We start from the raw sequence: 25,986 nt of genomic DNA on the forward strand, positions 1-25,986 counted from the left end.
TCAGAGCGAACGAGTGTCGAAGAACCACCTGTTGTCCTTGTTGTTGTTGTTGGTGCCCCTGAATGGGCACCCCCTATTTATGTCTACCATACATAACAAAGCTCCTCGGAGCCTGAAAAACAAAACTGCACTCTGTGTCCCTCTGGTCATATCAAGAGCTTCTAGCCCCAGTCTAATATACCGTCTCTCCACGCAGTTTTTGACCCCCTCCCATCCCACAAGCAAACCCGGCGTCGAGGAATACAGCAATATCGCGCCGTTGCCTGGCAGCCTAGGGCCTAGGCTACTGTTACATGATTTGACTGCCAGTGGGTCAGCTCCGACTGGCCCACCAACAGGGATGATAGACCAGGGTTCGACATGTATTTCGACAACACCTCCAGGTGCCTCTGGCACTTAAGAACAATCAACGCATCTTTTATCACCACTTCCGAGGCTCATACGAGAGTTCCAGGAGTGCCGCCCATGGCGCATATACCGCTGCGGTGTCGTAGGATTTGCAGCCTCCGAGCTATAGCACTTCTACGCAGCTTAGTGGTATTTGGTATAGGCGTCAAGATGGGAGGGAAGACCGGTATGTAGAATCTTTATGTATGTATTTATAGGACGTAATCATCCGAACAACTCATGACGAGTTGCCGTATTCTACTGTCAAGCTAGCCGAGCGGGCTGCGCAGCCTCTCCTCGCTAAACATAATACCCTCAAATATTCACCGATACTCTATTTCTATACGATCGATATATCTAGAATTAAAGATAAAGAGAAAAGAAAGGTCCAAGTAGCTTATAGTCTCTATAATCCCCTTGTCGTCCATACACTTAGTCATCTTTACGGAAGTCTAACAACTCGAACGAAGCTGACTAGGAACGAACTGGACGAACTTCACGACAACCGAGAGAAAATAGCCCGACTACACACCAACGTGGTTTGTCGGCGAGGAGAGATTGATGACGCAAAAGCGGCTGTCGGCCTTACAGCTAATGCCGCTGGTTGCGCCGCCAGTTACGCCATAGAAAAAGTGGGGGGGGGGTTGTTTATGAATTTACCCCGCATTGCCCAGTTAGCAACTTAGCTACTGTGCCTTACCATTTACCAAGACGTATAGAGTAGTGCCCCAAACACGTCTAGTCGGCCAGGAATAAGATTCGTAAACGCGTTAGTAGAGCATACGATCGCAAGGCAATGTTAGGATCACACCACGGTATAGATGGGAAACAGAGTTAGGAAACAGAATAGTAAGAAACTGAGCGAGTACGAGGTCTACCGTTTCGATCCTCAGAAAACGTCTTCGGCACGTGACCAAGCTCTACTGAGTCAGCAATCTGGGCCCAAAAAAAGAAGTTAACGACCAGGTCCAGATTCGCGTTCTCGCCTTCCGGGAAAAACGACAGCTTCTGATCTTCGTTGTTGTTCAAAGGGTGCAGTTTCCTGTCCTTGTAGCTACCAGTTCTGGATCCTTCTGAGCAACACAGAACTTTTATGGGCAAAAACGTTCGATGCGGATGCTACCCACGCGGACAAGTTTACGGATTCAGCATCGCCCTTCGGTGCCGTCGTTTTGTAATTTAAGCTAGCTTTCGCCGCGATCTTCGTGACACGCCTCAACTGTCAATTCCTTAGAAAATCGCCTTCCATTTAACTCGAAGAGCTACACAGTTTCGGCATGGCAGATGTCGATACGACGCACGACGCGGCCACCACAACGGCCGGTGACGCGCAGAACCCATCGCAGGAGCTCGCGGTCACTACGACCAACAACGAGGTGGCGCCGCCAACGGAGAAGAAAGTGAAGAAGATTATCCGGCGGAAGAAGCGCCCGGCGCGGCCGCAAATCGACCCAGCCCTGGTCAAGTCAGAGCCGCCACCGCAGACAGGCACCGTCTTCAACATTTGGTACAACAAGTGGTCTGGGGGCGACAGGGAGGACAAATATCTGTCGCAGACACACGCAAAGGGAAGATGCAATATTGCTCAGGACTCCGGGTACACACGCGCCGATTCGCGACCCGGTTCTTATTTCTGTTTGTTTTTCGCTCGGGGGATATGGTACGTCGAACTGATCGCAGTTCCTCTCTTGTGGTTCCGAGTGCTGACATGATGCTAGCCCCAAGGGCCAGGATTGCGATTACTTGCACAGGCTGCCCGGTATTCACGACATCTTCAACCCAAACGTTGACTGCTTCGGCCGCGACAAGTTTAGCGACTACCGCGATGATATGGGCGGTGTAGGCAGCTTTACCCGCCAGAACCGGACCATCTACATTGGCCGGATCCATGTGACGGACGACATCGAGGAGATCGTTGCGCGACATTTTGCGGAATGGGGCCAGATTGAGCGAATCCGCGTGCTCAACAATCGGGGCGTGGCGTTCGTGACGTACACCAACGAGGCAAACGCGCAGTTTGCGAAGGAGGCAATGGCGCACCAGTACGTTTGCATTTGTAGAGGCTATCTATCGTTCTCACCTCACTAACCTATCTCGGTAGATCCCTCGATCACAACGAAATCCTCAACGTCCGGTGGGCAACGGCGGACCCGAACCCGATGGCCCAGAAGCGGGAGGCCAGGCGAATCGAGGAGCAAGCAGCTGAGGCCATCCGGAAGGCGTTACCTGCCGAGTTTGTTGCCGAGATCGAAGGCAAGGACCCGGAGGCTCGAAAACGGCGGAAACTGGAAAGTAGCTACGGGCTGGAGGGATATGAGGCACCGGACGAGGTGCATTTTGCACGAGGTCCGAACGCGGTCAACCCAAGGGGGCGAGAGGGGTATGAGCTCGAGCACGAGCAGCGCCTGATGATTGAGGCTCCTGAAAGCCAGACGGCGGAGGCCGAAGAACATCAGGAGTCGGAGGAGCCACAGGCAGGGGGGATTCTCTCGGGCAGTACTCTGGCCGCCTTGCGAGCAGCCCAAGTGTCTGTCACGTCAAAACCTAAGGAGGCTGCTCCATCTGGGCCCTTGGTAGCTTACGACGACAGCGACGATAGCGACTAGCGGAGGGAGCCGTCAAATGTATCTTGTATTGTGGACAATCATGGTATTAGAGAGGACATGCACGCAAATCACGCGCTAGACATGAAGCATACCCCGAGTTACACATACATACACACACACACACACACACACACACACACCCAAACGCAAACACAGAAGAGGAACATCAACTGTTGAAGATTCTCGAATACAAGACTTCGTGCCTGCCCACCCACAGATCCATCACCGGCACGCTCTGCCCGGCCTCCTCCACGGGTGTCGCCCACTCGCGCTCGACCATGGCCGCGATCAGGCCCTGCACTTCCCCGCTCGCCAGCGTCTTTTGCGCCTGGTACGGCCCGAACATGCCCGCGCGCACCGCCGCCGACACCAGCGCCTTGACGTGGCCCAGCAGGAACACGTACGCCGTCTGTTCCAGGCTGAGCCCGACGAGGGCGCAGATGGCGCCGAAGAGAGGGGCGAGGTGCGCTGCGACGGGCGGTGGCCGCGCGGGATCCTCCTCCTCCTCCTCTTCTTCCTCCTCCTGCTCCTCCCCCGCCTCGTCGACGTCGTTGCCGTGGCCGGGGATGTTCGATGCTACGGCTGTGGCGAGACGGGCACTGCTGCTGTTGGCGGCGGGTCGGGGAGCGGAAGCACTGGTCGAGCTCGAGGTCTTGAGGAGGGCGGAGAACGCCTTGAGCGCTTCGCTCCCGCCGCCCCCACCCGGGGTGTACCCGCTGTCCGCGGGAGCGGTGCCGGTGCCGGTGCCGGTGCCGGTGCCGATGCCGGCTTCTGCCAGGGCCCCGGCGAATGCCCGCTCCCAGACGGAGAGCAGCGCCCTCCCCTGCGCGACGGACGCCCGCTTGCCGACGGTGCACACAATGGCCGCGTCGAGGGCGTCGTCTAGCGCGGCGAGGTTGGAGAAGGAGGGGTCGCGGTGGGCGGCTAGGGCGAAGGGGAGGTTGGTGGACGCGTAAGAGGAGACGGAGAGCGGGAGAAAGGAGGCGAACGAGGACGGCCGGCGGAAGGTGATCTTTTGGTGGGCGAGGTAGCTCTCCAGGCCGGAGGAGAAGGCGAAGCTCCCCAGGGGGAGGGCCGAGTCCGAGAGGAGGAGGAGAAAGTGTGTCGGGGTGTTTAGAGTAGAAGAGAGGATCTCTGGTGGGGCAAAGGTCAGAACAACGTTTTCGATTCATGGGCGACATACTTCAAAGTAGTAGTATTGGAGTGAGGTCGTGCGTGAGACTTACTGGAGGGTGGCGGGTAGGCGCGAGCGGAGTGTGAGTGAGGGCGTCTGGCTTTGAGTTGGGCGAGGCGCCGCTCGAGCTCTGCAATCTCGATTTCTATTTCGCTGTCGTCAAGACAGGCAGATGATACACTGCTGCCGTCCATCTGAACTCGACTGTTTTCACGGTTCTGGAGTATGAGTTTGGGCGAATTTGGAGATTCGGTTCAAGATGCTCGACATCAATTGATAAGCTTATCTGATCGCTCTGCCCCGAATCAGGTAGGTAAAATCAATTACACTAATCCCATACGACGCTGTTCCCGAATCTCAGGTACTGTACTAACAGAACAATCCCGACCAACCAAACCCATCGACATACATAGGAAAGGATATCTCAAAACACCATGCCCAAAAGCCTCATGACAATACCTAGTTACCAATCATTAGGAGAGACAACATGCAAACATTCCACGGATCAATGCCAGGAGCCCAACCCCAGGTAGACAGAGCAGCCAAGCAACGTTACGCATTACTCCGAGCATTCTCCTTATCGCGCCCGAGCTGTTGCTGTAGCATCTTCCTCTCCGCTATCCTCCGCTGGATCCGAGCAAGCGCCGCTGCCTTCCGGTGCTCCGGTATCGAAGTGCGGGAGGTTTTCATCGTGCTCCAGACGGCGCTGTTCTGCGCGTTTGCGGCCCCCGTGTCAGGAGATGCGTCGCTTTCTCGCGACACGGGCCGGATCGGGACTCGTCTTGGTTGTTCGAGTGGCGTCTTGCTCTCTCTGTTCTCACGACACCCAGCAATAAGGTCGTCTAGGGCTGCCTTCTCTGTCGACGTCGCTGCCCAGGTCGACCGGGATGGCCGGTCGGGACGGCTCGCGTTCGGCTGGTCCTCCCGGGAGTGGGCAGAGCGGCCGCTCGATGCAGAGCTGCGACTATCCTGTAAATTGCCGCGATCATCGAAGACAGAGGCGGAAGGGAGCCCTTTCGTGCCAAACTCGGCCTCGAGCTTCTCCCTGAGAGCCCGGGCCTGAGCAAGTGTCTCGTCGTCGTGCGGTACACGCTTGAGATCTTCTCTGCTACGCTTCGCCCTTTGTCTAGTCGCCGCCGACGCTGCTGATCCCGTCGCGCCTTTCTCGCCATCTTTTTGGCGTCTGGGTCCGTCGAGTTCCCTCAGCATCCGGGCGCCCTCCTTCTCCATCGGCTCTAAAGGTCTGCGTGCTATGGCTTTTTCGTCTAGACTCTTCGCGCGGGTGGACCGAGTTGCCCGTCTGTGGTCTGCTCCGCCCTGCTTGAGCGACTCGATCTCCTCCTGAAGCTCCGAGATTTTCGCGTTCTTCTTCTGCAGGACCTGCTGGGCCTCGAGATACCGGGACTTGGCATCATCCTTCAACTTCTCGTAGGAACCCTTGGAATCTTCCAGCTGCTTCTCCAGGTCCTTAATTCTCGATGCACCCAGCGACAGCTCGCTAGACAGCTTGCGATTCTCCTCGGCGAGCTTGCTGGCCCGTTGTTCGGCAAACTTCAGGTCGGATCTTAGTCGATCCCGTTCCTCCTGCAGCCGCTCCAGCTCGCGAAGTTGAGATCTCGCACGCCTCAGCTCCCGCTGGGTCTCCATCAGAGTCTGTTGCGTCCGGGGCGATGCGGTCCGCCTTTGCCGCTGACGGCCGTCTCCACCTCCTTCATCGATTTTGTTCCGAAGCAGATTCTCCAACTCCTCCACTTGCAGTTTGTACTCCGCCGCGAGGGCTGTCTGTTTCTTGACTTCATCCAGCAACGCCTGGTCGCTCTCGCCCCCCTTCCTCGTAGAGGCTGACGCCACCTGGCGGGACATCTCGGCAACCTTTTCCTCCATTGCCTTGACCTTTTCCTGTTCCTCTTTCAATTTCCGGCTAAGCTCGAGCGCCTCGGCGTCTTTCATTTTTGCGTAAGACTTAGCGAGATGCTTGTACTTTACAAGCTTCTCCATCTCTGTCTTTGCATCGCTGTGGTAAGTCTCAAAGTAGGACTTCCAGTATTTTCCGGAACGCGAATGGGGTTCGTTGAGGTCTGTGGTAACGTCGGCCTCGATATCCGACTCGTCATCATCCTCAACTTCTTCCCATGCATCCTCTGGTTCCTTTGACGGATAAGCAAAATCTTTCACGTCAGATGCGTTCTGTTTGACGCTGCCCTTACGGGACTTCTCCATGGCCTGTTGCAACTTCGTCTTTGGCCGTGATTGCGCTTCGTCCCCGTTCCTGTCAACCCAGGGGCTGGGGAACTTTCCGGGGCAGTTGTCCGGCAATCCCGTCGTACTGGCCCTTGCAGTCCCTCCGGAGCCTTGTTTCACATCATGATCAAAGGATACGCGTTTCCGGCGCGTCGTCCCGGTGCCTGGGGTCAGGAGTATACCTGGAGGTCTTGCTGGAGACTTGTCCGTCGAGGCAATTGCCGCCGTTGGGTCGCCATTCTGCGGCGCCGTATTGTCCTTGCCTGTTTTCGACGCAGGTCTGCGATCTCTGGGAGCCGGAGTACCAAACAGCGCCGTCTTCAACGCGCGCACGGCGAAAACGGGCGCAGGCGTATCGGGTGCTTCAATTTGGGTGGTATCATCTACATACTGCGTAAGCCCGTGCGTCTAGAGCATTCTCGCTTTCACGATTAAGAGCTTCCCGTACCAGATGCCGTCGCGTCGCGCGCGTTGTCCGAATTGCGCTTCAGCGCCCAGCTGATCATTGTGACGCGCTGTTGCCGCCTGTCCCGGACGAGGCGCCAATATTTGTCACTGCCGCCAGTTTACGGCCGTCCGCGAGTTTTGCGTCAACGGATCGTGGCCGGCCGGATTTGGCGTTATCGTCGACTGCTCGTTGCTGCTGTTTACATGCGGGCAGCATTCTTGTGTATTGATTGCCAGATGCAGCCACTCATCGCGGGCTGGAGCAGTTTGTTGTGGAGCTTCAGGGCGTTGGTGGGGGGGTGTGATCGCGAAGCGCGTAACTCACTCTGCAAGAGGTAAATGAGTGGGGCATTCGAAAGCAGTCAGTGGCCACGAGGGTGCATGGCAGAGAGCATGGGTTCGCGCCTTGCTCGCAGCTGCAGGCGCTCCACTTTAACTGCTAGCGTCCACCAGATAGGAGGTATGGACCTACCGATTACACTGAGTCCAGGCACTTCATACCTTCTTCCAAAGCTTTTGGGCCAGATTACAGCCCCGCCGTCTCGTCGTCGAGTCACACTACAATCGCTCTTGATCCTCGATTTCCCCCCCCCCCCCTCTACCTCGTTCATTCATCCAGACACCTTGCCTAGAAAGTCCCTAAGGAAATAATGGGCTCAGCTCGGACGTAAAGTCTCACAGCCAGTTTTGGCTGTGCAATTCATTTACAACCCTGTCCGCGGGTACCACGTCCGAGTTTCAGTCACAACTTCTTGTTGAGTCTTCAGACCCACCACTCAAGTTCAACGATCGAGTCTCAGTTGTGCAAGACTGCAATGGCTCCCAAGAAGAAGCTTGGAAAACAGCCTAAGCAGGATGAAAACGACAGCTTTCCGGGCCTCAAAGGCCCCGGGGAACCTGCATCCAAGACCCGCTACCAGGAACTGCAGGAGGATGAGGTAATGGCTCTGCAAGCCATCTATGGAGAGGACTTTATACAACACAGCGCTGCACATACTGCATGGCATGTAAGGCTGAGTCGAAAATGAACAACATTCTTACATTTAGTTGTAACACAACTGACATGGCGGTAAGAAAGCCGAGCCGTGCTTCGACATCAGGATCAAAGCTTCATCAGATCACGAAGTTGCCGTGACCCTGGGTGTCGTTCTCGTTGCCACATACCCAAAGTCGCCTCCACTGCTGAATATCAAAGACGAGGGTGATTTGAGAGAATCAACCAAGTTCAAGATTCAAAAGTTCGTCGAGACACAGCCGAGAGTATGGGCCAATGAGGAACAGGAGATGATTGACCGCATTGTTGAGGGCATTCGCGACATTTTGGAAGATGCCGCTATCAAGAAAGCCCAGGGACAGGAGCTTCCTTCTCTAGAGGAAGAGAGAGCTGCCCACGAGGCTGAGCTGGCGAAGCAAGCGAGGGACGAGAAGGAGCTGGAGGAACGCAAAAGACTTGAGGAGAGCAAGGAAGAGGAGCGCGTCCTTGGCGATATGGTACAGGAGGAGCTCAGGCGGCAGAGGAGCAGGGCGAAAGAGTCGAGGAAAAAGAATCGAACCCAGCGATTATCGCCTGACCGTCTCGCGGAGGACCCTGCCGAAACCGACGTCGCCCTGGTTCTTGACCAACCGTGCAAGCTGACCGACGCATCGGGAAATGCACTGTATTTTCAGACCGTCACTGGGAGGACGGTTTACCGGGAGGGTCCGGTAACCACTGTTTACAAGGTCAAACCAGTTCTCCCCGTCAGAAACGCGCGTCCAAGCCTGGCCCTCAAGCAGGTGGAGCTGAAGTACCATGGCAAGGACTCAGTCCAATTAAAGAAGCAGCTCCAGTCGTTGGAGCTGCAGCTCGAGTCACTCAAGAAGCTGCGGCATCAGAATCTCCTCGAGCTCTTTGACTTCAAGATCGACCGCTCCGTCAGCGAGACCGACTCGTCCTCTCCAGCCCTCTGGACTATCAGCGTTCTAACCGCCCTCAGCGACAAGGGCCCGCTCGACGAACTACTAGATCTCGCTGGTCACATCGACATCAGCAAAGCCAAGATATGGACAACGGACTTACTCGATGCCTTAGCCTTCTTACATAATAACGGAATAGTGCACCAGGACGTTCATCCCGGAAATATCCTTCTCTGCAGGGAACCGGCTGGGGATGTTGTACCAAAGCTAGCTGACGCAGGGTATCAGAGAGAGCTGCATAACATGAACACCAAAGTGGTAACCTTAACCACGACGAGAGCAGCCAAATCAGCCTACTGGTTCCCGCCGGAGATCGCCGGAGTCTCCAAGCCCCAATACACCCAGAAGACGGACGTTTGGGACTTTGGAATCGTCGTTCTTCAGATGCTTTTTGGCCTGAACGTGCCGGAGAAATACCAATCTCCATCGGCGTTGATGGAATCGCTCTCGCTTTCGGGCCCGCTCGAGGAACTGGTTGCCAAGTTCTTCAAGTCGGATCCCAAGAAACGTCCCCGGGCATTTGAGCTATGCTCGAGTGAGTTCTTAGCAACCAACGCGCCCATCTTGGCCGAAGACGACTCTGCCGTTATCGGTGGTCCAATGATGCCTCTTCCTCTGGGCCTACCTCGGAGGCAGCGTCATGACTCGATGAATCGCACCGCCGTGGCTTCGAGATACTTGCAGGATTATGTTGAAGAGGCTAGGCTGGGCAAAGGCGGTTTTGGAGAGGTTGTCAGGGCCCGCAAGATGATTGATGGTCGGCTCTACGCGATCAAGAAGATCACACAACGGTCCCAGGAGACGCTGTCCGAAATACTCAAGGAAGTGAGGCTACTTTCCCAGATGAATCACCCTGCGGTAGTTCGATATTACAATACGTGGCTTGAGGAAGTCCCCGACTACTCCGATACGGATGGGGATACGTCAACTGAGGGACCGGAAGCATCCAAGGGCACAGTATCCCGCAGCATTAACATCGAGTTTACGGAGAGCAAGAGCAGAGGCCTGGATTTCATGTCGTCGAGCGGTCATCCATATATCGAGTTTGGATATGGTTCTGCCATTGACGACGACGATGACGACGACGACGATGATGATGACGAAGATGAGGATGAGGATGAAGAAGATGTTTCATCCTCGGATGAGGACACATCGACCTTGAACAGCAAGGCCCCGAAAGACCAGCTCGTGGTGCCGGGTTCGCGGGTGAGGAGAGGGAGCGGTCGCCCATATCGGACTATCATGTACATCTCTATGGAGTACTGCGAGAAGCGGGTGCGCCCCATCTGTCAACCCCCCTGTCCGCCGAGCTTGAAACTGACTCCCGCCAGACTCTTCGCGACTTGATATCTCGCAACCTCTTCAAGGAGTCCCAGGAGGTCTGGCGCCTCTTTCGCCAGATTCTCGAGGGCCTTGTCCATATCCACAGCCTCAACATTGTCCACCGGGACCTTAAGCCTGAGAACATTTTCATCAGCGCAGGCCCGGACGGGGTTGAAAATGTGAAGATCGGAGATTTTGGCCTGGCCACTAGCGGCCAGATACCAATGGACAAGACTGCTTCTAACGCCGATGCAAGCGATATGACCCGGAGCATTGGCACTGCTGTTTACGTCGCTCCTGAGGTGAGAACCGGGGGCAGTGGATCCTACACCGCGAAGGTGGATGTAAGTCGCGTAGAACTCGACGTCTCATCGCCTTCGCTATGCTAACAAGCTTTAGATGTATTCACTAGGGGTCATCTTCTTTGAAATGTCGTATCCCCCAATGCTCGGCATGCAGCGCGCACTGGTCCTCGAGCAGGTGCGGAGAAACCCGCCAGCTCTACCATCGGATTTCAAGCCTGCCAACAAGAATCACACGGAAGTCTTGCTGTCTCTTTTGACTCATAATCCGAAAGATCGGCCCTCTAGCGTAGAGTTGCTCAAGAGCGGAAAGATGCCGGTCCAGATGGAGAGCGAGGCGATACGCCGTGCCATTGCCGGGGTGGCCGACCCGAACTCGCCGTATTTCCAGAAGATGCTCGAGACTCTGTTTTCTCGTCAGGTCGAACAGGTCAAGGACTACGCGTGGGACATGTCTTCGTCCATCCCTAGCCCTGCTGATCTGATGCGGCGTTTCATCGTCAAGGACGTCTTGATCTCGATTTTTCGGAGACATGGTGCAGTCGAGGCCCCCACGGCATCGCTGTATCCCCGATCGCCGCACTACGGGCCGAATGCTGTCCACCTGCTCGATAAGAACGGCACAGTTCTCCAGCTCCCGTTCGATCTGGTCATGGGCCATGCTCGCTCCCTCGCCAGGGTTACGAACTGCACGGTACCACAGCGCTCCTATTCGTTTGGGAACATCTTTCGAGATCGCCATGACGGCGGACAACCGGACGTTTACGGGGAAGTCGATTTTGATATCGTCACCACGGACGCCTTGGACCTTGCTTTGAAAGAGGCCGAGGTTATCAAGGTCTTAGATGAGATTGTTGCCGCTTTTCCGACCACGTCTTCGACACCGGTATGCTTCCACCTCGGCCACTCGGACCTTTTGCACTTGATATTCGAGTTCTGCGGAGTGGAGGTTGGCGCAAGGCGCGCTGCTGCCGAGGTTTTGAGCAAGTTGAATATCCGCAACTTCACGTGGCAGAAGGTTCGTAGTGAGCTTCGGTCGCCCCTGGTAGGCATGTCCGCCACCAGCGTTGATGAGCTACAGAGATTCGATTTCAGAGGTCGGTGTCTCCTCCCGACACGTCCATTACCGAGATTCTAACTCCAGCAGACACGCCCAGTAAGGCTATTTCCAAGCTGAGGCTTCTCTTTGACGGAACTGAGTACAGCGAGAAAGTTTCGTCCACTCTGGCTCATCTGAGAGAAGTGTACGAATACACAAAGAAATTCGGGGTGACCAGCAAGGTCTACATCGCTCCCCTCAGCAGCATCAACGAAGCCTTTTTCCGCGGTGGTATTCTTTTTGCTTGTCTGTACGACAAGAAGGTTAAAGATGTGTTTGCCGCCGGCGGTCGCTATGACGGTTTGATTAAGGAGCACCGTCCCAAGATCGGGAGCCGCTTTGAGGAGCGGCATGCGGTCGGCTTCAGTCTCAACTGGGAGAAGCAGCTGGCGAAGCCAGTACCCAAGACCACGGGCAAGGCTTTTCTAAAGAAGACGGTGGACGAGGAGAACCATGGCATCTTCAGCGCAAAACGAGTTCGTGACCTCCCCATTTCCTCTTGAGTCATGGGCGATCGGGGCTAACATTCACAGTGCGACGTCCTAGTTGCGAGCTTCGACCCTTCCGTTCTGCGCTCCTCCGGCATTGAACTCGTACAAAGCCTCTGGGCACATGGAATCAGCGCCGAGCTTGCCCGCGATGCTCGATCCCCGGAAGACCTCCTCTCGAGCTACCGTGACGAGTCCTACAGCTGGATTGTGATCATCAAACAGGACAACCAGCTCAAGATCAAGAATATGGCCCGCAAAGACGCGCCCGACGCGGATATTGCGGCCAAAGAGCTCCTCAACTGGCTTAAATCTGAGATCCGCGACCGTGAATCTCGGTCGGGAATGCGGCTCCGCAGCACCGCCGGCATGCCGCACTCCGACTGGACCGGCGCTCTTCCGACCTCGGCTACGACTGAGCACAACAATCAGCAAGAAGTGCACGTGCTTGTAGCACAGACTAAATCCAAGAAGTTCAACCGGCGCGCCGTCGTCGAGCAGGCGCACGCGAGCGCGGCGCGCCTGGTGCAGACCTTTCTCGAGGGGCCAATAGCGGCCATCGAGACGTCGGACGCAGTGGTAGACCTCATCCGGGGTACCAGCCTGTCGGACCCGGAAAGCTGGCGGCGCGTGGAGCACGGCGTGGGGACCGCTGAGAAGAAGTACGTGCGTGAGATCCATGACATGCTCAAGCAGTGGCGTTGGGAGTGGGAGACCCGCAAGGAAGGGAGCGCTCCTAATGCGTTTGTGTATAACTTCCGCACGGGTAAGTGTGTCTACTACGACCTGGGGGCTTAGGGGGCTTCTGGAGCTGCTTCCAATGCCGGGCCTGGCGCGGCGGCGCCTGGGTCTGGACCTGGGTCAGTGTCGGGTTGGGGCAGGAGGGAGAGACGGTGGTCTGTCGGTGTGTAAGGAAGGGGTGTGAAGGGTATCGCGAGACATCTCCGCTCATATTGTTGCGCGCAAGACTCGGGAAAGATCTAACGGTCCTTTCCTGCCTAATGCACTCAATGCCGGAGGGGAGGGGGACAGAACGGAAGGTGCAGGTGGCTTTATGCGGTTCTTCTTGCCGTTTTGCGGTCCTGTCATTGATACCCGATGTCCTGTATTATACTGTACGTGCATGGCATGCAGTGAATTTCAGAGCTGCAGTTGCTCCGCATTTAGAACATTCAGGTGATTGATCCCATCTGTTTGTGCAAGAGACGTGCACCGATAAGGCAAGACAAAGTGAGAACAAAGCGGGAAAGGGGTGTAGAAGCTGACGCTGTTTGCACCTGGCCGCCGGAGAAGGTCGGAGGTCAAAAGGTTGCCACTGGTTTCGCGAGATTGCTTGCGGGAAAGGAATGCCTGTGTGAGGCAATTGGCTTCGAGCATTCCATCAACAAGGATTGATGCCTTCCTGGCCAGATCAACAACAGACCACATCGCTTTTGGCTTGCCATTTCCGATGCACAACGGCAAAAGCAAATCATAGTATGGTATAGTCTTGACGTGAAAAATTCAGCCGTGAATAAATTATGATCGGGTAGTGCGAGCGACGGGGAACCTGGAAGACGATGTCATAAAACCCACCAAGGTAGTCATGTTCAGAGCAAACTGTCAACCGGTATACTCCGTAACGCTGCGGGTATCACAGCTGGTGGACCCGCCCCCGAGCCAGCCCGAGACTTGTGGCGGGGCGCTGATGCCAAGAAACCCGAATGCTTCACTGGCTCGGTGGCTCCGTGATTTCAGCCCAGCGCCTCCTTGCCGCATGATCGCCCTGGAATGTCCAGTTGGTTCGGGTGACTCCTGCCTGCCCAAGATCGGCAAAGTATATAAGGCAACCTCAGCGCAGGACCCCTCCCTTCCTTACAAGTTTTTCTCCATTCTCTTTTAGAGGCTTCAGGTTGTTTGTCCAAGCGCCGCCACAATGCCTGGCTGGGGTTCTGAATAGGAGCGGGGATCAACTGTGTAATCTACTTCTACTTCAAGAACTCTATCTCGCCTTGTAGCCCAGCGTTTTGCCCACCGACATCGCCTCCATTCTTCGATTCGGGTGTGATACAGATCCGCGAGCTCGTAGTTCGCTTGACTTGCACACCTTTTCCTCCTCGCATTCTAACGAACTCAGGAGGAACTTTTTAGGGGTCGGCTGTTTCTCGTCGCCTGCCGCAGTTGCTCATCATTCGGCCACCGCCCTGGTCGCCATGTCCCGTGCAGCGGCGCCCTCCGGCGCAAAAACGCGCCTCATGAGCGAGATGAAGGCGCTGCGGAAGGAGAAGTGGATAAACTTTGAAGATGTAAGACTTGGTCCCATCCGCTGTCCCTGCCCAACTTAGACCTGACGATTTGTTTGCCAGGAGGAACAAGAGAACATCCTCAAGTGGCGGTTCGCGCTCATGGTGATCAACTCTGACAGCCCCTTCAACGGCGGCTACTTCAGGGCCGAGATGGTTTTCACCGACGAATACCCGTACCAGCCGCCCAAGTTCCGCTTTCTAATACCCATCTTCCACCCCAATGTCTACCCTGACGGCCAGCTTTGCATCTCGATTCTGCACAAGCCCGGCGAGGATATAATGTCGGGTGAGGATGCGAGCGAGCGGTGGTCCCCACTCCAGGGAGCAGAGAGCGTGCTCCGCTCGGTTCTGCTCCTGCTCGACGATCCCGAGATCAACTCCCCGGCCAACGTTGATGCCAGCGTCATGTATCGCGATCGCCGCGGCGAGTATTACGAGAAGGCTAGAGAGACCGTTGAGCGGTCAAAGAACGATATTCCCGAGGGGTTTGAGACGCCCACGAGTTTCGAAGCGGCCCCGCCACCGAAACAAGAGGACGACGACGATTTCTGGGCTGGCAGCTCGGACGAGGAGTTCGATTTTGACGGCAGCGATACAGGGGACGACGAAGAAATGGATTTCGAGGAAGAAGAAGAAGAGGAGGAGGAGGAGGAGGAGGAGGAAGAGGAGGACAAGTGATGAAGAGAACTCCGACGGGGACAATCTTGATTTGTCGAGATGTGTCCCCTGCTTTCCTTTTCTGTTCCGCTTTCCCGGTCAATCTACAGCATGCATAGCGTTTGGTGAACACAACAAAGAAGGGCGTTTTGCGGTCTGCGTTACGGAAGGGGATCTGCTTGTATTTACAGGGTGCTGGTCTACACTACGGGTCCCCATAGAATTTGGCGTGTACCTGGTAGTCTAGCAGGTGACACTATGGTTCTATCATTTGCGATATATGTGGAGAAGGATACTGGCCGCACGGGATAAGGCGTCTGTCTGCGTTCTTAGTCCACACTTAATCTGACAGCACAACGTGGAAGGAACGATCGGGCGATGTTGTGGTAAATTCTTTGTCTCCTTCAGTGGCTTCCAGTACGCTACAATAGCGCAATGTGAAAGACTGACCTTGAAAAGGCTGCCCACCACAGAGACAGGATGACACTTCACTCTTTTTCTCAAAATCATCTACCAATAGGGAGACCTAATACACTACGAAATACGCAGCAGCTTTCGACCTTAGCGCGGGGTTCAAAGGAGGCCAAGGGGTCAAGTTGCAGAGCCCATGCGCCGTTGGTCGCGTCGATCGCCAAGACGCAGCTTCCTTGCATCGGTAATAACTAGAGTTCAGGTTTGGCGGCATCGGTGATTCGAAAAGAAGGCACCCGACCCCCGAAAATTACAGACAAAACACAACCAAAGAACCAAACTACATAGTAGGACTACAACGACTGAGTCATCTCTGCTAACAAGAACGCTCGGCGTTAGCAGCGGCTCCCAGCACGGAAGAACTACTTACAGGTACGTACTGTACCTTACCTGGTGGTACAGTACATGTATGTACAGTACCCTACCTTCCTGGCACACTGACTGATACGATTTACGCAGTGTGTGTATGTATGTATGTACGGAATACACTTCACAGTACACTAGCTCCAGGCCAAGAACAGGGGTTGGCACCCAGAGCTTCCCCTCCACTGCGAGCACCTTCCATCGCTCCCCCGCCGTCCCTCGCCGACGCTGCTTGACCCAGCTTACTTTATTCATACCAAATGTCCCGTCGATAGCTCTGCAGCAGCCGACTTTCACAGCCTTCGACGGCGCAGCGCCGGAGCAGGATTATCAGGATGGCTTTCAACGAGGTGGCTGTCTCTCCGGACATGATCGAGACGGTAATGGCAGTCACGGGCTTTGGAGACCACGCCCTGATCTCGAATGCGCTGAAAGGCAATCAAGGCAACGTCGATACCGTCGTCAACGAGTATCTTGACGGTCCCGAAAAGGTCTGCCTCATTGCTCCCCGGATTTGCTCGGGAAGTTTCTTGTTGTTTCCATGCACTCTGGTCGCTGACACTGCTGCAGTTCAGGCGCAAGTACGGCTGGGACGAGAGTGCTTTCTCCTCTGGCCGTGACGGCGAGAATACACCGAACACCAACGCTAACACTCCCTGTACATTTCTCCGTCGCCCATAGTTACGGCGTTTTGCGCTGACAAGATCCTGATTTTAGCCTTCGTGATCCATGCGCCAGTCATCTACGGGACCGAGCAGAACAACTTCTATGGCGCACCTTCACGGCCTCCCTCCAGGGCTAACAACAAGTCGCCCATTAGCCGCCTCGTTGATATTTCCTCCGCAGAGTACACCACGGATAGGCCAAGCAATCGTCAAGAAGAGGAAGACCAGCTCCAACGAGCCATCAACGAGTCTCTGAATACCTCGGGTATCCAGAGTCTTCACGCGTTCCCTCCCCCACCCCCTCCGCTGCCGCAGCAGTCGGGCGTTACCACCCACGATGGAGCCTCGTCGGTGCAGTTTGGTCCCGCTACCCGACAGAATTACGATGCGGACGAGTGGGCCATGGTTCGGCTGGGACACACGGAACGAGATCCAGACCCGTCTTTGAGAGCGAGGAAAGATGGGGCACCGGTCTTTCTGCGTTGCCGCAAGTGGAACGATTGGGAAAAGCATCGCATTGGCGCCCTCTTGATGATATACCAACAGATCCCCGCCGTCCGCAATGCGCTGCTTCAAACAGGCGAGACCCCCCGCTACGGTTACGGAAACAAGACCGACTGGTGGCAAGGCGAGCCGATCCTTCCGCCCCAACAACCGGTCACCGACGGATGGTACGACGACGCCATTGTCTCCTGGTCGGACGAGATCCACCGTTTGATGGCCTTCCTCGAGCTGTCGGATCGGGCATACGGGACGGCGGACGTCGTCGCCCGGGCTAGACATCCGGACACACGGGATACCGGAGATGCAGAGAGAGACTTCTTCGAGAATTTTGCCGAGTCGGAGACGGGCGAGGCCGCCCGCGAGAATCGGGAAACGCTCGTTTCCTCAGTTGAGATTGTGGCATTCGATGACGCTAGTCCCCAGGGTGGTGATTGCTTCGGCCTCCTGGATCTCCAGGTGACCAAGGATGCCGATCCCCTGCCGGAAAATCTCTACAATGTGCTGGACTGGCTGTTCTTTGTCGATCTAAGACTGGCGCGAGAGGATCCCAGTGCTGCGCGGGTGGCCTGGATCACCCAACCCTCGGAAGTTCTCACCTGCCGCTTTCAGGGTGAGGATGGGCTGCCAGGTCCCCTGGAGATACCTGAAACATTCTACCTCGACAGATACTTAAAAAGCAACGGCAAAAAACTCCAGGAGCTGCAGATGGAAACAGTTGCTCTACTGAAGGCGTACGACGCGAATCTTCACAAGGAGGAGCGTTTGACACGATGGGTAAACCCTCAGACGAACAAGGTTTATGACCGTAGGGTCATCACCAAGGCCGCGGTGCGCCGCTGTCATGAGGCAATACGAAGAATCAGGTATCGCGCCTACTGGCGGAAGCATGAGCAGGCGTCCGCCGATGGGGAGGGCGAGTACTACCTGCCAGAACACCCAGGCGAGCCGGATTTGCTGCCTGAAGAGGCTGCAGTTGTAGCTCACTACGAGGCCAAGATTGCGGAGCTAGAAAACAATCTAGCTGAGATTGAGCGCGTTATGGACGGTATGCTAATCTTACTCTCTCCGCACCAGCTATAAGTGTTACTAACAGTGAACGCGCAGAATTGATCTTACGGGAGAGGCGGGTTATCCATCAGGTCAACCGCAAGATCTCCTCGCTGCTCACAGTGCCCTCTGCTGATGAAGAGTGGAACCCGACACACAAATACACTCTCCGCGGGGTGGTCAATGATATGAATACCGTATACTATCGGGCACGCGGACCAACTGGCCAATCAAATGCTTCACCCGCCGACGGCGCTCCTCAGTCCGAGGAAGAGAAGTGGTGGAAGGTATCCTTTAAGCCGGAGGACAACAGTGTTGAGCACAAAGTAAGTCCAACCTGCTAGGGAAATATTGACTGACTCTGACCAATCCTTACAGCCGGTGACATATGAAACGGTCATGCGCGAGGCGTGTGGCACTGGCTGCAGACCCATTGTTGTGTATGCGACGGACAAAGCTCTCGAGCAAGATAACCTACCCCTTTCAGACGCGCTTAAAACCTTCGTCCGGCTCGACAACCGGCTCTTTAAGCAAGAGCTGCTGCAGTCGAACCGCCTCGGCCATAAGCGCAGCGCGGGGGTTGGAGACGGCTCGCAGTCGAAGCGGCTGCAGCGATCGGCCAGCATGGACTCGATCGATACCAACCACGCATCGGCAGGGGATTATGACGATGACATGCGCGACGCGCCGTTCGACAGCGATTCGATGTTTTGGGCCGGCGCCGGCGCCGGTGTAGCCGCTTCACAGGATCAAAGCATTCCTGACCTCGTCGATATCCCGCCCCCAACGGCAAGGATGACAGCACCGCCGTCGTACGAGAACTTCGTAGAAATGGAGACGGGCGTGTCCCCGGCCCTTGCGCAAGTATCGCTACAGGACATAAAAAACAGTGATAGCGGCGGCGGCGGCGATGACGGCGGCGACAGCCCACCCAAGATGCAGGAGATGCAGGAGCTGCCAAGTGCGCAACTCTTCGCGAGACGAAACAACAACAACAGCGGAGCCGCTACCATTATCCACGGCGGCGTGCCTAACGGCACAGCCCAGGTTGCTGGTGAGGAGGAGCCGCTGATCGATCTCAGCGATCCCAAAGATGGTGCCGCCGTCAGTGGCTCCGGAACATAGGGGTTCCAAGGCGTCTAGGAGAAGGCGTTGGAAGGGAAGCCTCAAGCCGATGACGTCCCTGACCACGCTCGGACCGTCGCGAGCCCCCCAAGAAAGCATCAGCAACAATTGCGGGGCGGCGCAGGAAAGAAAGCTGTTGGAAGAGAAATAAGCCCTATGCGGGGGTAAAGGAGCCCGGTGGACGACGCTGGTCTAAGGTGCGTGAGGAAACGGCAGCGCCCGAGCGAGTTCTCCTGAAGGGAGGTGCTTGCTGCGTACGCTGTGGGATCATCGGACTATGGTTTAGGTTAAGTTGGTTAGCGTTCATTCTTTATAGCCTTGCATTCGGGAGCCTGGCGCTTGTGGGGGTGGATTCGGTCATTCAGGGATACACGCATCGTCTGTCCTGGCAGAGGGGCAATTGACACACAACAACCTGGTTGTCCCGTCAGGACTCTGTAATAGGATTAGAGCTTGCACATCGGGTGTAGCAACAGAACTCGGATACGGACGGATGGATGATACCCTCATGAGCGGATTTCATGGGAAGTCGTTCCAAATGATCAAGTTTGGTGACGCTTTGGGTGGTGGTCTTGGTTGTTGACGACCATGTGGAGAGCCTGACAGTACGGCGGCGTTGGCGATCGAGTTGAGTGAGAAAGGACGATCTAGGAAGAAGAGAGTCCAATAGACAGAGAGAGGGGTTAACACAGGCGGAAGGGGAGGAGGTGGATTCGCGCTCAAGAAAGAAGAAAGGAGAGTAAGGTTAATCACAATGTATAAATATTACAAGACAAGCTGTAGATGCCGAATCGTGGCACACCACAGCCGCATCTTTTTTCAGCGGATGTTATTAAGATGAAGAAGGTACAGTACAATGTAGTATTTCCCTCTCGCGACTGCCCCCAAGATGTCTGGTATCAGCATAGCTTGCTTGAAACGGCAGCTCCATATGGTCGGATATTTAATTATGTTTAGTACACAGGAGCTGTGTCAGCTGGTTTTCAAGGCTCTCTGTCTCCCAGGGCTTCTAGCCTAATTACCTAAGGCACGGACTTGGAGAAAGGGATGAAAGGGACAAAGAAAGTCAATCTAGAAACCTCGATCATCGTCAGCTTCAGGGTCGATCAGCCTAAGTTTCGTCACGTTGATCCCGGAGAAAGCCAATGCAGTGACTCTTTAGATCAATATAATAGGCAACGAACTAGCTTTTCGCTCACGGTACATCTGAGGGACACTCTTTGCTGTGAGACAGGACGGCGTCTTTCCTTCGAAACAGAAACATCTTATATCAACAGATAGTCAGCACATTGTTCCCTGTGGAGGATCAATCAAGGAGACTGCAGCCTCGTAGTGCGTTGACAGGAGAGTCCTACTATTAATCGGTAGCTGACATTCCAGAGTTGGCTAGGCAGTTCTCTAAAGAATTACTCTAACGGACTCAATGAATTGAGTACTGCAAGTCCCCAACCCCCCTGGCTGGTAATGGCTTTTGTAAAGATTCCGTCCTCGCTCTTTCAGGTCCAGGCACTGCGAGTGTCGTCACTAGGGTATCCATACCTAGGCCTCCGACGTGATGTTTGCGTTGAACGTCATTCTGACTTCAAATGATGACCGAATGCCCGAGATAAGTCCGCTAATCCAGGAGACTGAAAGAGATCCATCGAATCTTTGGGGAATATCGTCAGATTTCAGCAACCTGTACAATACTGGGAAGGTGAGGCTCGGCTAACCCATCATGTCTGAGTCGGTAAACCTACAAATGGCCCCTCATTTCTTGACACCTGAGAACTTGGGCTAACCCGTTCACCAAAAGAGCCCCGATTTCTGCGTGCCGAATTTGTATCGTGCTCGCATGTTTATAACTGGCCTGAAATCAATTAGCCCCTTGTCACTCCGCCAGCATATAAAGTAGGTACATAGAGTACCTGGTCACAATGCCTTCCCCCTTGGTTTCGGCGGCTATCAAACATGTCAAACAACAATCTGTACGGTCAACCGGGATAATACTACGGCCCACGCAGATGCTGCATCTCAGAAGCTCCAGGTACATGTCGTTTTTTTCAGAAACCAGCTCGAACGGACGCATGCTCGGAAGGCAGAGAATCGCCGTCTCAGTCGTCCTCGCCTCCGCCGCCGGCGCATTTGCTCCGTTTCTGCTCTTCCCGAAAATGCTTCGATTGGATTCACAACCGGACTCACGACCGGACAAGCCCGTGGCATCCGAGTCTCCGGGGTCCTCAAAAAAATTGGTAAGCAGGGGAGCGACCGACAAAGCACGAAGCAGACATGGTTACTCACGCAGGATCATGTCTCCCATCAGGTGTTTATCTCGCCTTCGCCCGCACTTGAAGGACATGAAACAGGTTCCGACCTGGACTTCTACGAAACGCTCGACCAAGACTACAGCGAAGCCATAGCGCACCTCCCAGTGGAGGAAGCCATCCTCACGACAGCACCCCACGTCCCGCCCCCCATCACTCGGGACTACCCCGTCCTCCTCCGGGTGTCCCTCACGGCGTACACCAAGCTGATCCAGCTTACCAACCGGTACCAATACGAGCAGTGGACGTTCAACGGCACCGTCCCGGCGCCATTCATCCGCGCCCGGGTCGGCGACGTTGTCGACCTGACTCTCACCAACCGCGACGCGACCGGCAACCCGCACAATATCGACTGCCACGCCTTCACGGGGCCCGGGGGCGGCTCCGCGCTCACCACCGCCGAGGAGGGGGAGACTAAGGCGGCCCGCTTCCGGCTTCTCCGCCCGGGCATCTATCTCTACCATTGCGCCGCCGCGCCCGTGCCCGTGCACATCGCCAACGGCATGTACGGGCTCATGTACGTGCAGCCGGCGGTCCCGGGGGGCGGAGAGGGGCTCCCGCACGCCGACCGCGAGTACTACGTCATGCAGAGCGAGTTCTACCACGAGCCGCCCGAGGTGGGCGACGACGGGAGGCCCTCCCGGACGGTCGAGTTCTCGTACCCGAACGGGCTGGCCGAGGAGCCCGCGGTCGTCGTGTTCAACGGGCGCGAGTCGGCGGCGACGCGGGACGCGGCGCTGCGCGCCCGGACCGGCGAGAACGTCCGCCTCTTCTTCGGCAACGCCGGCCCCAACCTGACCAGCTCGCTCCACGTCATCGGCAGCTGCTACCGGCGCGCCTACCGCGACGGCGACGTGCTCGGCCCGCCCGCCCGCTTCGTCTCCACCGTCAGCGTGCCCCCCGGCGGGGCGACCATCCTCGACATGAAGATGGTGGTCCCCGGCACCTATACGCTCGTGGACCACGCCATCTTCCGCCTCGACAAGGGCGCCGTCGGCTTCCTAAACGTGTCTGGGAAGCCGAGGCCGGACATCTACGGGAGCCAAGAGCCGCCTGCGCCGTGTGTTGGGTGCAAGCTACACAGCTAGGGAGAACAAAAGGGGAGAGTTTGTTGCCCTCTCCCCCAACCCGAGCCTGTTCGTTGGTGTTTAAAGAGTACTTAGTACATCCGTACTTTGACACGGTCTGGCGTAAAGAATTACCTTGTAGGATAATTCTCCAGTTCCCTGTATATACCACAGTTGCTACAGCACGGTCAGATATGCTGCAGTGGTCAACTATCTACAGCGGTATGAGCGCTGTGGCAGGCACTCCTGGAACTCTAGTATGAGCCTCAGAAGTGGTGATAGAAGATGCATTGATTCTCTCAAGTGCCAGAGGCACTTGAGGCGTTGTTTAAATACATGTCGAACCCTGGTCCTTCATCCCTGTTGGTGGGTCAGTCGGATCTGACCCACTGGTAGTCAAATCCTGTAACAACAGTATTCGGCTCTGATATTTGGACGATTGGGCTTTCAAATGATAATTTACCGAAAGAGGCATGCCATTGCTTTCGTAACACTTCTGTCTTCTGCCTCTTCACGAAATCTTACTTGTGTCTTAATCACGAACCTGCTGTGGAATGCTGTGGAATACGTGTTTTGGCCAAGTTCCAGTGTTTCTGCCATGTTTCGCCGAGGGAAAATTCATACCCAGCCAAGCCTCTATGCAGCGAGAAAGTCGAAAGTTGTGGATTAGATGCTACGCTAATTCTAATTGCGTCGCTGTTATAAAGCTGTTATAAAATAGGTACTTCCAGTAACTAGGAACTCGAGCATATTAACTATTAGATATCACGGGAAGAGAATCGCATGGGCCTTGGTTTGTTTATCCAATTGCCTGGCATTAAATTGACGAGACAGTGCGGGGCATTCCCCCGACGCGGGGCGTCGCCATAGAGCGGGGGACCACAGCAACACGGAGCTTCGTGGAACTTGGCTGCCATCTGATCCGATCGCATCCAGAATCGTCCCCGAAACTTTCAACGACCAGGAGCCCGCCACAGCCCGCCGACCCTACGAACCGTCTGCCTCCTTCCGTTCCAACCCAGTCCCACCGTAACGCCATCGCCTTGATTTTTTTTTTTTAAAGGGGAAGGAGCGGGCAGAGAACTAGCAACCCCCTCCCCCCCCCCCAAAATCAACGGGGCCAGAGCACGACAAGGTTTCAGCGTCGCTGCCCATTAATTAGCACGCGAGCTCAGCCCGATCGAACTAGCTGGAACCCCAGCCTTCCTCTCCCGCCTACGCGGATACACATTTGCAGCCCCGAAGTTCCCATTCTACCTACCCAACATGTCTAGCAAGATCGAAAAGATTATCGCGCGCCTGCAAAAGCGCATCGCCGAGGGCGCCTTCGAGGAGCAGTACGAAGCGGCACAAGAGACGAGGCTGGTCGCGGCGCGATACACCAAGCAGAGCAACTGGTCGGCGGCCGTCGACATCCTGTCCAATGTGTCGCAGACGCTGCTGCGGGCGGGCCAGGGCGGCAGCGGCGGGGACCTGGCGATCCTGCTGGTGGACGTGTACCGGCAGGCCGGGCAGAAGCCGGACGGGAGCTCGCGGGGCAAGCTGCTGACCTGTCTGAGGCTATTTGAGCGCGGGGAGCCCATGAGGAAGAAGTTCATCAAGGAGATGATGGAGTGCGTCGTCACCCCTGCCAACCCCGCTGTCGCGATGGGCTCATCGGCTCTGGCATTGATCCGTTCTAGACGCGAGCGCTGCTAACTAAGGCTATCTACAAATCACACAACGCAGTTGGTCCAAAAAGTTGGGTGACTTCCCCGCAGGCGACCCAGAGCTGCACCACGTCGTTGGCGCAATGTACGCCGAGGAGCACGAGGCTGAAGAGGCGGAGCGGCACCTGATACTGGGCACCAAAGAGTCGGCCGAGGTGCTCAGCCGGATGGAGTACGAGTGGTACAAGGAGGACGAGTCGCACACGGCACCGCTGTACTGCGCCCGCGCTGTGCTGCCCTACCTGCTCGTCGCCAACGTCCGCGCCGCAAACGCGTCCTACCGCGCCTTTGTCAGCGCTCTCGTGGCGGATAACAAGGGCCTTGCCGTGCAGGACGTCAGCTCCCAGGGCTCTGATGTCCGCATCTTCCCCAGCCTGCCCCTGCTCAACTTCCTCGGCCTGCTCCTCCTCGCGGTGCAGAAGGGCCACCCTGATCTCTTCCGGCAGCTCAAGACCAAGTATGCGGCCAACATCAACGAGCTCGGCGGAGCCTGGGATACGGCACTCGAAATGATCGCCGAGATGTACTTTGGAATCCAGCGTCCGAGGCAAAGCAATCCGTTGTTCGACATGATGGGTAGTCTGTTTGGAGGGGGCGCACCTGCGGGTGGGTCGAGTAGGCCGGCGGGTCGCCGGGTAGAGGCGCCTGCTGCTGAGGGGTTGGATTGACGGGCTCCTGTTTGTTTTTGAAGGAAGGGGACCGAATAGCCGAATGGGGGAATGTCGAGTCATGAAGCCGAGCGACGGAGAAACCGCGACTGGATGAGGGACTAATGAATCTTTACGTTTGTCAACGGGCATCAGTCATTGATGCCGCTGGGGCCGTGGCCCCGGTTCGTACAGCCAGTTGTCCTCTGCTAATGCAGCAACCTTGGCTCGTAAGCTAGCTTTAACCGCCTCTAGGAGCTCTGTAGTTGAGAGAAAAATGGTTGGTTTTAGTCAAGCGAACTCAACAAGGTGGAAAGTCTTACCTTCTTGCTGTGCCGGCATATTATGTTGGCCAATTCGATGCTGCTTCACGGCCTCGGCAAGGCGCTGCCTCTCTATTTCCTTCACGTGCCGCGCCTCGATCGCCTCCGTGTCCCCGGGATCGTCAATGAGTGGAGTTGGCGGGTCACCGAGCTCGACCTCACCGTTGTGGTCGCGCGCCACGATTTCGTCTTGCGAGAAGGGCGTCTCGGGCTGGGGTTGGTACTGGCCGTGGCGCTGAGCACCCTTGAAGCCGTCCTCATCGGAGTGCAGATCTTCCGGCGCCGGCGAGAGAGCCGTCGGTCGGCGTGTTAGTTGGCTCGGGAACAGGTTGCGGCGCACACTCGAGCTGGACGGGACCCCGCTGCGCGTTTTGGAGACGCCTGAAGCGTGGGTTCGGGAGGAGGAGGACGCGTGCCTGTCCGTCATTACGGTGATAGCAAGTGAGCTAAGAGATCTGCTGTATGGCGCTGGGATGAGAAATTGGATGAAGACAAAAAAAAAAAAAAAAGCTTGGGATAAGGTCGCAGGGGACCAAGTAAACAATCGGCATGGTGCTCGTCCTGTGCTGCTGGGTGGCGGGGTAATGTGATTGATCAAGGGTTAGGGTCAACCATCGCGTCTTCACTTGTTCTTGACGCAAATAACTGCAGATGATTGCGTCGGCTGTGAACTTTGAGGAAGTATGCTGCTCGTCCCCAGAATATATAAAAACATGCCCTCTCTAGATACTCGCCTATTCAGACCCAGTGGCACAATTATACCGGTATCGGGCTTCATGTTCGTAGCAACGACCGCA

The 25,986-nt window shown here is 55.8% G+C and overlaps 9 protein-coding genes across 9 annotated transcripts; 6 read left to right on the top strand and 3 right to left on the bottom strand.

The window, feature by feature from the left end:
- Positions 1–1,664: 1,664 nt before the first annotated feature.
- On the top strand, positions 1,665–2,993 carry MYCTH_46410 (uncharacterized protein; the record flags this gene model as incomplete). Its single annotated transcript, XM_003661655.1, has 3 exons — positions 1,665–2,047; positions 2,106–2,429; positions 2,489–2,993. The coding sequence occupies 3 exons, from the start codon at positions 1,665–1,667 to the stop codon at positions 2,991–2,993; spliced, it is 1,212 nt and encodes a 403-aa protein (XP_003661703.1).
- A 166-nt stretch (positions 2,994–3,159) lies between these two features.
- MYCTH_46086 (uncharacterized protein) lies at positions 3,160–4,110 on the bottom strand (the record flags this gene model as incomplete). The annotated part of the gene is made up of 2 exons (XM_003661656.1): positions 3,160–3,503; positions 3,696–4,110. Coding segments are annotated over 2 exons (759 nt in total), but the record flags the coding sequence as incomplete, so codon positions are not given.
- Positions 4,111–4,428: 318 nt separating this feature from the next.
- Positions 4,429–7,157, bottom strand: MYCTH_2301444 (uncharacterized protein). Its single transcript, XM_003661657.1, has 2 exons — positions 6,857–7,157; positions 4,429–6,791 (listed from the first exon to the last, which is right to left on the bottom strand). The coding sequence occupies exons 1-2, from the start codon at positions 6,912–6,914 to the stop codon at positions 4,720–4,722; spliced, it is 2,130 nt and encodes a 709-aa protein (XP_003661705.1). The 5' UTR covers positions 6,915–7,157; the 3' UTR covers positions 4,429–4,719.
- Positions 7,158–7,670: 513 nt separating this feature from the next.
- On the top strand, positions 7,671–12,821 carry MYCTH_100654 (uncharacterized protein; the record flags this gene model as incomplete). Its single annotated transcript, XM_003661658.1, has 6 exons — positions 7,671–7,862; positions 7,930–10,086; positions 10,179–10,478; positions 10,534–11,533; positions 11,584–12,011; positions 12,249–12,821. 6 exons carry the CDS (start codon positions 7,671–7,673, stop codon positions 12,819–12,821), a joined length of 4,650 nt encoding a protein of 1,549 aa, XP_003661706.1.
- Positions 12,822–13,917: 1,096 nt separating this feature from the next.
- Positions 13,918–15,331, top strand: MYCTH_2090548 (uncharacterized protein). The gene is made up of 2 exons (XM_003661659.1): positions 13,918–14,308; positions 14,369–15,331. Exons 1-2 carry the CDS (start codon positions 14,216–14,218, stop codon positions 14,984–14,986), a joined length of 711 nt encoding a protein of 236 aa, XP_003661707.1. The 5' UTR covers positions 13,918–14,215; the 3' UTR covers positions 14,987–15,331.
- Positions 15,332–16,134: 803 nt separating this feature from the next.
- On the top strand, positions 16,135–20,215 carry MYCTH_2117078 (uncharacterized protein; the record flags this gene model as incomplete). The annotated part of the gene is made up of 7 exons (XM_003661660.1): positions 16,135–16,290; positions 16,370–16,457; positions 16,517–17,424; positions 17,608–18,013; positions 18,073–18,341; positions 18,394–19,113; positions 20,195–20,215. The coding sequence occupies 7 exons, from the start codon at positions 16,135–16,137 to the stop codon at positions 20,213–20,215; spliced, it is 2,568 nt and encodes an 855-aa protein (XP_003661708.1).
- A 622-nt stretch (positions 20,216–20,837) lies between these two features.
- Positions 20,838–22,685, top strand: MYCTH_2301452 (uncharacterized protein). Its single transcript, XM_003661661.1, has 3 exons — positions 20,838–20,859; positions 20,936–21,371; positions 21,443–22,685. The coding sequence occupies exons 2-3, from the start codon at positions 21,207–21,209 to the stop codon at positions 22,529–22,531; spliced, it is 1,254 nt and encodes a 417-aa protein (XP_003661709.1). The 5' UTR covers positions 20,838–20,859; positions 20,936–21,206; the 3' UTR covers positions 22,532–22,685.
- A 603-nt stretch (positions 22,686–23,288) lies between these two features.
- Positions 23,289–25,175, top strand: MYCTH_2301453 (uncharacterized protein). The gene is made up of 2 exons (XM_003661662.1): positions 23,289–24,123; positions 24,239–25,175. The coding sequence occupies exons 1-2, from the start codon at positions 23,777–23,779 to the stop codon at positions 24,885–24,887; spliced, it is 996 nt and encodes a 331-aa protein (XP_003661710.1). The 5' UTR covers positions 23,289–23,776; the 3' UTR covers positions 24,888–25,175.
- Positions 25,158–25,616, bottom strand: MYCTH_45915 (uncharacterized protein; the record flags this gene model as incomplete). Its single annotated transcript, XM_003661663.1, has 2 exons — positions 25,158–25,378; positions 25,433–25,616. The coding sequence occupies 2 exons, from the start codon at positions 25,614–25,616 to the stop codon at positions 25,158–25,160; spliced, it is 405 nt and encodes a 134-aa protein (XP_003661711.1).
- Between the last annotated feature and the right edge of the window lie 370 nt (positions 25,617–25,986).

Source organism: Thermothelomyces thermophilus, chromosome 2 (assembly GCF_000226095.1).
Source record: "Thermothelomyces thermophilus ATCC 42464 chromosome 2, complete sequence".
Classification (NCBI taxonomy): Eukaryota; Fungi; Ascomycota; class Sordariomycetes; order Sordariales; family Chaetomiaceae; genus Thermothelomyces; species Thermothelomyces thermophilus.

Bases quoted from the DNA above. Each gene is read 5' to 3' on its own strand.
- MYCTH_2301444 (XM_003661657.1), bottom strand. From the start codon at position 6,914: ATGATCAGCTGGGCGCTGAAGCGCAATTCGGACAACGCGCGCGACGCG. The intron at 6,792-6,856 runs GTACGGGAAGCT...CGCAGTATGTAG, and splicing joins GCGCGACGCGACGGCATCTG to ATGATACCACCCAAATTGAA.
- MYCTH_2090548 (XM_003661659.1), top strand. From the start codon at position 14,216: ATGTCCCGTGCAGCGGCGCCCTCCGGCGCAAAAACGCGCCTCATGAGC. The intron at 14,309-14,368 runs GTAAGACTTGGT...TTTGTTTGCCAG, and splicing joins AGTGGATAAACTTTGAAGAT to GAGGAACAAGAGAACATCCT.
- MYCTH_2301452 (XM_003661661.1), top strand. From the start codon at position 21,207: ATGCTCGGAAGGCAGAGAATCGCCGTCTCAGTCGTCCTCGCCTCCGCC. The intron at 21,372-21,442 runs GTAAGCAGGGGA...GTCTCCCATCAG, and splicing joins CGGGGTCCTCAAAAAAATTG to GTGTTTATCTCGCCTTCGCC.
- MYCTH_2301453 (XM_003661662.1), top strand. From the start codon at position 23,777: ATGTCTAGCAAGATCGAAAAGATTATCGCGCGCCTGCAAAAGCGCATC. The intron at 24,124-24,238 runs GTGCGTCGTCAC...CACACAACGCAG, and splicing joins TTCATCAAGGAGATGATGGA to TTGGTCCAAAAAGTTGGGTG.